Source organism: Pteropus alecto, unplaced genomic scaffold (assembly GCF_000325575.1).
Source record: "Pteropus alecto unplaced genomic scaffold, ASM32557v1 scaffold98, whole genome shotgun sequence".
Taxonomy (NCBI): Eukaryota; Metazoa; Chordata; class Mammalia; order Chiroptera; family Pteropodidae; genus Pteropus; species Pteropus alecto.
The window spans coordinates 5,302,013-5,310,800 of NW_006443570.1; the positions used below are offsets into that span (position 1 = coordinate 5,302,013).

An 8,788-nucleotide genomic window follows, 5' to 3' on the forward strand; every position below is an offset into this window, starting at 1 on the left:
GGCATCCCTGCTCCTGCTCCTGCTCCCACATTCCCTCTGGACACTCCCCTGGAATGGAAAAACCATCCCTCATCCCTTTCCTGCTCTCAGCCCCAGGATCGGACATGCTGGTAATTCCTGTTGGGGATGGCCAAAGAGATAACGCCTGGCATGGAGCCCTTCTGTGTCATCACGGGATTCTTAAAGCTATTTCAGGAGGGACCCCTGCCCACACTGAGTGTCCACCTTGGCCCCTGAGCTCTTGGCTCTGTCTGCCTCCCTATGTCTTGGAACAAGGTGGAGGAGACAGCAGCAAGCCAGAAAAAGATCAAGATAACAGTTCAACTTTCAGCCCAGTTAGCTTCCTGTTCCTTGACCCCAGATATCTCCTAACCCCTGGAGGCTCTGGGCCACAGCTGTGGACAGACCACGGAGAGAGGCTGGGTGGCTCTGGGAGTCACAGCTTGGGAACAAATGCTATCCTAAGGGTTAGACAGGGATGAGTGTCCTCTCCCCAAACACCACAGAGAACGCTGTTATCGCAGCTGTTTCTGTTTAGGCACATCTGGCTGCCTGACCAACATCTGCCTGGAGTCTGTCTCTTAAAGACACAGCTGTGGTCACTGGCTTCCAGTCCTAACTCTACCTCCCATGAGCTGCGTGATCTTGGACATCCAGGTTGCCTGGTAAGTCAGATGAGGTTGATAATCCTGACTTCATAGGGAGGCCGGGAAGATGAAATGAGAGTCTGCATGTGAAATGATTCATCAGCTGTAAAGTTTGGCCTGAGTCCTTCTCCGGCTCTGATTCTAATTTTGTACTCCTAATTCTTTATTCTTTTCCTTAAAGAGGGCTCCAAATTGTACAAGCTTCAGGCCCCACCAAACCTAGATCTGCCCTCGGTATTGCATGAATGTTATTAAAGTGGTTAAGAAGGGCTCTCAGGTCAGACAACACAGGATTAAAATCCAAGCTGTGTGGCCTTGATCAAGTCTCTTAACCTCCCTGAGCTTCGGTTGTCTCATCTTAAAACAGAGATGACACCCAAAGATTGTTGTGAGAATGTAATTTAATAATATTTATAAAGCACTTAGGGTCGTTCCCGCTGCATAAGCACTTACTACATGGTAGTATTCTTATTATAAACTCTTAGACATAGAGGCTCCAAAGTGAACTTCAAAGGAGTGCGTGCTGAGGGCTGAACTCCTGGACCAAAATAAGAACCTTCTTTTAGCCTAGTGAAAAGAATTGTCAGGGGAAATGGGTCTCTGTATCGCAATAAGAGAAATCTGAGTTAGACTCAAGAAAGTGCATAGTGACTTTTTAAAAAAATAAATAAATTTATTTATTTATTTTCGTAGTGACCTTTTGAAGTTCCCTTTCTGTTGATTCTTCTGCGAATAACCCGACCTTCAGGCTCCGCCCACCTACCTCCAACTGGCAACACCCACTTACACACCTGTGGGGGCTGGCGTCCCTGCCCAGTCTCCAAACACTAGGTCTGAGCCTGAGTGGGAGGAGGAGAACTTTAGGATTCTGCGAGGCTGGCTCTTAGGAGCAGTAGACGAGAAATTGTGTAGTCTGGGCCCAGTTCCCTGGCCACGCAGGACACTCTTAAGAGAAGGGACTCATTTCCACATCGACGGCCTTACAAGGGAGATCAGAAGGCACAGCCTTTTGGGGAAAATGTTGTCTTGTTGTTAATTATAATTATGGCTGCTTGGTTATTTACTACTGCTAAATATTTGGCTTTGCTGAGGGACCATTCTCAGCTGGGATCAGGGGCAGTGGGGCGGGTGGGCAGGAATAAAAAATCTCGACGAGGACAATGAAGGGGCCGATTCCGAGGAAAAAGGCCCAGAGACCGCCAGCCGCCTCTCAGGAACTCATGGTGGGGGCGAGTTGGGCTTTTAAGCCAGAGGCGCGCGGTGGTCGGTTCCCAGATGTGCCAACGCCGGGTCTCTCCAGTTCGGCCGGCGGCGGTGGCCACGCCTGGAACGACCTTTCCAGCATCAGTAGCAGCCGCAGCAAACCCGCCGGACAAATCCCACCCCGGGCCCCATGCGTCCAATCCGTCTTGCTTGGGAGGCGACGCTGCTCGGGAAGCAAAGGGTGGGGAGGGGAAATCCAAGCCTTTGGGGGCTCCCGACAGGTGTTTGGGGGAGAGGGCGGAGCCGTATTAGAGAGGATGAGGGAGGGGCGGTGCTGCCCCTTTAAGAGGCGGTGGCCGAACCGGGACCTTTTCTCTTTCCCCGGAAGGAGAGCGAAGCCGCGGCTGGGCGCGCAAGGTGGGGAGGTGCGGAGCTGGGCTTTGGGAGGCGGGGCGCGCGCGGGGGGGTACCCCTCCCTTCGGTCCTCCTTGCGGTGGACGGGTCTGCCTGCCCAGATCCGCCGCCCAGCGAGGATCCAAGGCATCTGTGCGGCCCGGGGGGCTCGGCCGGGACAAGCTAGGGGCACGGTGCCCGGGGCGGGTGGGCGGTGACCCGACGCAGGGCAAGCGGAAGAATAGATTCGCGGACCTCCGAGGGGAACCTGAGAGTGCAGACCTTGAGCGGACGTGAAACCGGCGCGGTCCGGGGGCCGGGAACTGCTCAGCGCTGCAGGGCTCCACGGCGCTGCCCGCCCGCGCGTTTCCAGGGGCGCGGGGAGCAGGTGAACAGGTCCTCGCTCACAGCTCCACGCCCTCACGCGCTCTCGCCCCGGCCTCCGCTCCCGCTTGCAGCCATGGGCCCGGGTCTCCGCCTCGCCACCCGCGTCCCACGCCAGATGCTTTGCGCGCTGGCCTTGATGGTGGCCGCTGGCGGCCGCATTGCCTCTGCTTTCAACCTGGACACCCAATTCCTGGTGGTGAAGGAGGCCAGGAACCCGGGCAGCCTCTTCGGCTACTCGGTCGCCCTCCATCGGCAGACGGAGCGGCGGCGGCGCTACCTGTAAGTGAGGCTGGCGGGGGCGGGTTGGGAGAGAGAGTGTGTGTGTGCAGAGTGCGGATCCGAAGCTGAGTCCGAGTCCCGGCCCGCGCGGGCTTCCGGGCCTGATTGCCGCTAGCTCCTTCGCCTGCTGAGTCTTGGCGGGAAGTGGAGGGATTGGGCGTGGGATGGGGGGCAGTAATCATTGGCAAGTGTTGACCCAGCCAGAGGCTGTCTAGACGCAGCCGCTCGTCCCCTTTAAACCTCTCTGGGTAGCAGAAGTGGGGTTCTCGTTCCTGAGCCTCCTTCCATTCTGAGAAATAAGTACCTAGAGTACCGCATGCCTCTTCTCTCCAGGGCTGGGAGCTTGGGGAAACTGCAGTATAAACACCTAGTGGATCCCCCTTCCCTGTTTTCTAGGAAGAACCTAAGGGCACATGTATTTAAGCCTGCTCCCTTTATACCTCGCATTTAGTCTGCGGCCACGCTGCCAGCCACACCCTCTGCAGAGCCAGACTGGAGGGCTTCTCAACCCGCTTGGCAGTTGGGGTGAGGCGATGGTGGTGGGGCGAGTCTCGGTGTTTGGAGCTGTCCAGGAGCTCTCTCTGACCCCTTGAGGGTGGGGGAGTAGAAGAGAGAGGAAGGTCTTTCCCAATTCCTGCTTAGTCTCCTTCCCCCGCACCTCCTGCACCAACCCAGCAGTGACACCCTCTCACCAGACATCTTTCCTGCATTCCACAAATTCATGTTGAATCTTCAACCCTGAGTGTGTTTGTTTGGTTTGAAGAGGGAAATGGTGTTTTTCTCTTTCTTCTGTTCTCCTTCCCCGACAGCTGCAAGGAGAAGGAGGGGAAGAGCTAGGCATAGGGAAGAGAGGGGAAGGAGATTGCATCCAGCTGCTCCTGCCTACCCCACCCCCACCATACACACCCATGTCCAGAGGGGCATGTCCAGGTTTCAGATGTTTCTCTGCCATGGACTCAGTATTCTGAGGTCAGCATTTGGGAAAGAGGACACCTAGGGAAGGTGAGGCTGCCCCAGGAGGGAAGGAGGTTAAGACAGGTCAGGCAGGCCCCGTCACTTTAGGCTGGATGACCAGCCAGACCTCTGCTCCTACCTGGTGTCTGACCCGGTTGAGCAAGAGGACCTTGTCAGAAAAAGGGTGTGTTGAAACCTCTCCAAGCTCTGGCTGGGGCCTGCAGAAACTTGAGGAAGCTTGGAATGTCCAAAGTCCAAACTCTGCCCCGGCCTTGGCTCTAGCCCTGCTGGCCCAGCCCCTGTCCAGTCTACCTACCTGAACTTGGCCTCAATTCTATCTACCTTCTGCAGAGGCTAGGGCCACCACACCCTTCCCAGTTTGGCTCCAGCAGCTGTGGTCTGGCCTTGGCCAACCCTCCATCTTTTGGAGACCCTAAGTGACCATCAGCACAAGTTTCTATATTGATGCTCTTTCTGCCCCCACCCAAAAAAAGATTTTCAGATTTTCCCATGCGGAAGCTGCATGATATAAGGCAACATAATGTAGAGAAGATTTAAAAAGCAAGAGGAAATAATGGAAAGCTGGAGTCAATAAAGGATCCTGCACCACCACCACCACCTTTGCTATGTGACCTTGAGCAAGAAATTTCCCTTCTCTGGGCCAGTTTTCCCTAAAGAGGGGCTGGACCTGAATCTATATTCTCCTTCTCCGTTGCCCTATAAGAGGCAACTTGGCATTGTGGAGAGAGAAGAAGCTCCAAGTTTCCGTTGCCAACTTCCTATCTTGAATCCATCACTAATATCTGAGCCTTAATTTCCTCACCTGTCAGGGGAAGAACAACACGCCTTCTTCATGGGGTGATAGTGGGGCTTTAATAAGTTAATGTGTGTAAAATAGTCTGCATATGCCAACACAGAGCTGACGGCTCTTGTGCTAAAGCCAGAACCTGGATGCACCCTCACCTTCCCATGGCCTTCAACCAAGATGGCTGAGCAGAGGGCTCTACTTTTCTTCCTGAGCAGGTTGAGATGGCATTAGGCCTGCCAAGAGCCCAGAAAGTTCTAAAACTAATGAACCTTAGAAAGGCTAAGTTGTTCTAGATAGAGTTCGGAGTAATTCTCTTGGGTATCTTCAGTCCTTCCCAGGGTTAGTTCTAGATCTTGGCTCATCTCCTCACCCCCACCATCTCACTGAATTCTGCTCCTTGTCCCTTTGGGAGAGCCAACTGGCCCAGCTGGGCTTAGCTGCAGCCAGCTGTGTAGCCAGATGTGAACAGCTGCCCAAGTACACAGCTCAGAGGAACAAGCAACTCAAGTTGCAGTCTTCAAAGTCCCTTTGGAAAAAGGGGAGGGTTCATGGTCCTGAAAAGCTCTGCCTGGGGTTCATAGGTTTTCTGGAGGTGCAGGGACCCTTGAAAGTATATATAAAATCATGTGTGTTTACACAGTGTTCTGGGGACAGGAGGAGGGGAGAGTATAGCTTTCATCAGATTCTCAAAGAAGGCCTTATTCCAGAAATGGTTAAAAACCCAGGTGTGTACCCTCTTTTCTCCCTATCACCTCCATCTCTGGACTGGGGTTCCCTGCCTATAACATCAGAGGCTTACCCCAACCCAGGCCCCAGTTTCTCAGTCTCTGGGTGGGAGAAGTGAGGAGCAGGGCAGAGGACCAGTGGGGAAGCCGAGGGACTATTCTTAGGACTATTCCTAGGACTATTCACTGACCCCCTGCCCCCAGCACCTGCTCTTTATTCCTTCCTGGGAATCCACGTGTCCTTGTCTGGCCTGACCTTGTGGGCTATGGGGGAGATACCTCTGGGGCCCTCCTTTCCCTTTTGTCTTTGCCTGGCAGTGAAGGTTTCTGGGAAGCCTGGGGCTGGGGTGGCTGCAGCTCCTGGAAGATGAGGTCATACCTGAGGGAGGCAGGAACTAGGATTACCTGCTGTGCTCTCCTAAAACATGTTTCCCTGGGCAGAGCAGCCACCTGGCAGCCTCCGAGGCTCGTTCCAGAGGAAATGGGAATAGCAGCTGCGGCTGCAGGCAGAAGGCCTGCGTGCGTCGTGTCCTTTTCCTCTCTCCAATGATGAGTTCAGGCCAAGGAGCTTTAAATTAGGTGGGAGTCAGGGGAAGCCTGATCTTTCAGAAAAATAAGTGAAAGGGGCTTGGTCAGAGCTAAACAAAGGAGGAAGAGGATGTCCGTCGCAGCAGGAGAAATCGAGATTAGATGACATGAAGAATGCCCTAACGGATCAAATATGAAGAAAACACTAAGGAGCAAGGGAGAGGGGAAGAAGTGAGAAAAACTGCCTTGTTCTTTTTTATCAAAGTCTTAGGCCGAGGCTTCTTTTCCCCGTCCCCTCTCATTCTATTGCTTCTTCCAGCTTGTTGCTCTGGTTCTAGGGCTGAATCACCAGAGGAGAGAGGGGGCTGGATGGGCAGCAGGGGAAGTAGGGGGAGGACAGAGAGGGCTGCAGTTTCAGCTACCATAGGAACCGCCTCTGGGGAGTTGGCTAATTCGGGCAGCGGAGCTGGCACAGAACTGAGATCTAGGCATCTGAGAGCTGACCCCACCCCAGCCCTGGCTCAGAGCTGGAGCATCCCCCCATCCAACCTGCCTGAGGTGGAAGGGGGCCCTGAGGAATGACATGTGGGCCAGCTGGCCTGTGTGCTAGACCCTCTGGCTCACTCCATGTCAACTGAAATCTTCCCACTGGAGCAACCCCAACACCCCCCTGAGGTGAGGAGTCTGGGAAGTTGACTTTTATAGACTGTTTCTCTGAGCATCACCCCACCCTCGTGCCCCCAGGGGAAACTTCCTTACTTTGGGGTAAGCCAGCCTGGAACCCTGATATCCCTGGGTCCCATTCCCTGGCCTCTTCAGATTCTACTGCTTTCTATTTGACTGTGCCATTAGCTTTGAACTGCCTGGAGAAAAGTGATGGGGCAGGAGTGAGGAAGTGCTTTTCTAGAACTCGGAGCTCAGGGGGCTCCCCAGAGGCCAGGAGGGGCCGTCTGGTTGGAGCCAAAGGAGAGGATATAGAGGCAGCTGTTTGAAAGCCCTTAAGAGGTCATTTCCCCCACCCTCCTACCTTCCACAGGGGCTCCCTGCCCACCTACCCCAGCCCAGCCAGACTCCAGGAGAGGTTTGATCTGATCTCCTTTCTTTCTTGCTCCAAGAGCTAGGCAAAGCCTCACACCTAACCCCCTCCCTTCTCATTGCTGCTGGTAGGGTGGGCTCAGTAGTGGTCTAGAAGGGGTCAGTTTTTAGACTCTGATCTGGACCAGACCCAACAGCAGGCTGCAGAGTGCTCATTTGCATGTTAATTTGCATTGTCTTTGCATATCAGTAAGGTCTCTCCCACCCCCTGGATTCTCCCATACCTGGCTGTGGCTGAAGGCAGCTGGACCAGACCCTCTGCTTACCCACCTTCCCCCATCCACTCTCAGTCCTCTGGCTGTAGACCCATTGGATCCTGGGCTGGCAGCCAGAGGGCCTTAAAGGGCCTCTGAGCAGTACAAGTTAGAACTAAAAATACTCCAGGGGGGTGAGGGTGGGGGCTCCCAATGGAATCTCTGGGGAGGGAGGGGCCTGGGATTAGGGCACTGGTCCTGCCCCACCCCAGTCAGTAGGCACAAGATTGCTGCTGGGTGAGGGCTGGGAGGGTATAGATGATAAGGAAATTTATTTCAATCCAACTGTCATTCATACCCAGCTCCGCCTGCTTGGTTCCCCAGGAAACTTAGAGGAGGGGTCCGTCGACTGACTCCCTCAGACATCTTGGGCAGGGCAGAATCAGAGGCAACCTCTGGGCTCCCCAGGGACCCCTTGCCCACTGAGGGAGGCCTGGACCCACCCCTTCAAGGTCATTGTAGCTAACCTGCAGCCTCCACCTCCAGCCAGATCTGAGCTCTCACCCTAGACTGACTCTCTGCCAGGGCCCCACCCCCACCTTAGTGATAACCTGGTTTCCTTAGGCCTTGGAAGTGCTACTATGTCCTGTCCTCTGCTCCCTCTAAAAAATTGGACTAGTCTGTTAGTTGCCCTCTCCTCCAGATTCCCTAATCTGGTGGGACTGAAATTGCTGGGTGCCTGGGAGGAGGTGTGGGGGTGTGCTAGGGCCAGTCCCGGTGCCACAAGAATCAGACGACAGTGCTCACGTTGGCCATGGCTTCGTTGTCAGAAAGAAAGAACCCATTGCTCCCAAACAACCCTAGACATGGCGGGACAGCTGCTGTCCCCATTTTACAGATGAGGCACTCAGGGCTCAGAAAGGGAAATGAAATTTCACCTCGAGGCAGAACAAACCCTAGAACCAGGCCCTTAGGCTCCCAGGCTGAGATATTTCTTTCCCACAGGCTGTGGCTTCCCTCTCTCACCTATCAGGCATGCCAGGGGTGATGGCCAGGGGTAGTCAGGCAACAGACTCAGCAGGCACCCTTTCCAGGCCAGACAGAGGGTGACTAACCAGCCCGGCCGCCACACTGGCCCCCTGCCAGCCCTCCTGCCTAGAACTGCTCTGCTTAACAAGGCTGCACCCCTTTTCCCAAGAACACTTCCCCAGGGTGAGGGCTAAGCTGAGATGTGAGGCGCGAGCAGGGATTTCACCCCCTTCCCAGTACCCCCAGGCAGTGCATTCCTGACAGCCAGTGGGCGGAGGCACCCAGGCCCCAACATGCCCAGGGCCTGGCCTGCCCACTCCCTGCAACCCTCACTAACAGGAGGTGTAGGCGGGGCGTAGCTCGGCACTTTCAGACTCTGGCAGGAGGCCCAGAGCCCAGCTTCTGAGCTGGGAGCCTCAGGGTGATAGTGTTGCTGGGCCCAGATGGAGGGGTTCCTAGGAGGTACCTGCCATCCAGGAGGCTGAGTCCATCAGGATGGAGGAGATGGTCCTGGCAGAATGCCCAGAACTGCAGAGGGATGATGCC

General features: G+C 55.0%; 1 protein-coding gene across 2 annotated transcripts in view; it reads left to right on the top strand.

Annotated features, from left to right (window-relative positions):
- The first annotated feature begins 2,127 nt into the window (after nt 1-2,127).
- ITGA3 (integrin subunit alpha 3) overlaps nt 2,128-8,788 on the top strand; it is a 28,824-nt gene continuing 22,163 nt past the window's right edge. The window contains exons 1-2 of one of the 2 annotated variants that reach the window (XM_006924785.3): nt 2,128-2,267; nt 2,702-2,909. In XM_006924785.3, coding sequence (XP_006924847.2) covers nt 2,168-2,267; nt 2,702-2,909 — 308 coding nt within the window. In that variant the 5' untranslated portion in view covers nt 2,128-2,167. Of the gene's footprint in view, nt 2,276-2,701; nt 2,910-8,788 lie in introns of both variants that reach the window. The other variant, XM_006924786.3, reaches the window with a different exon arrangement.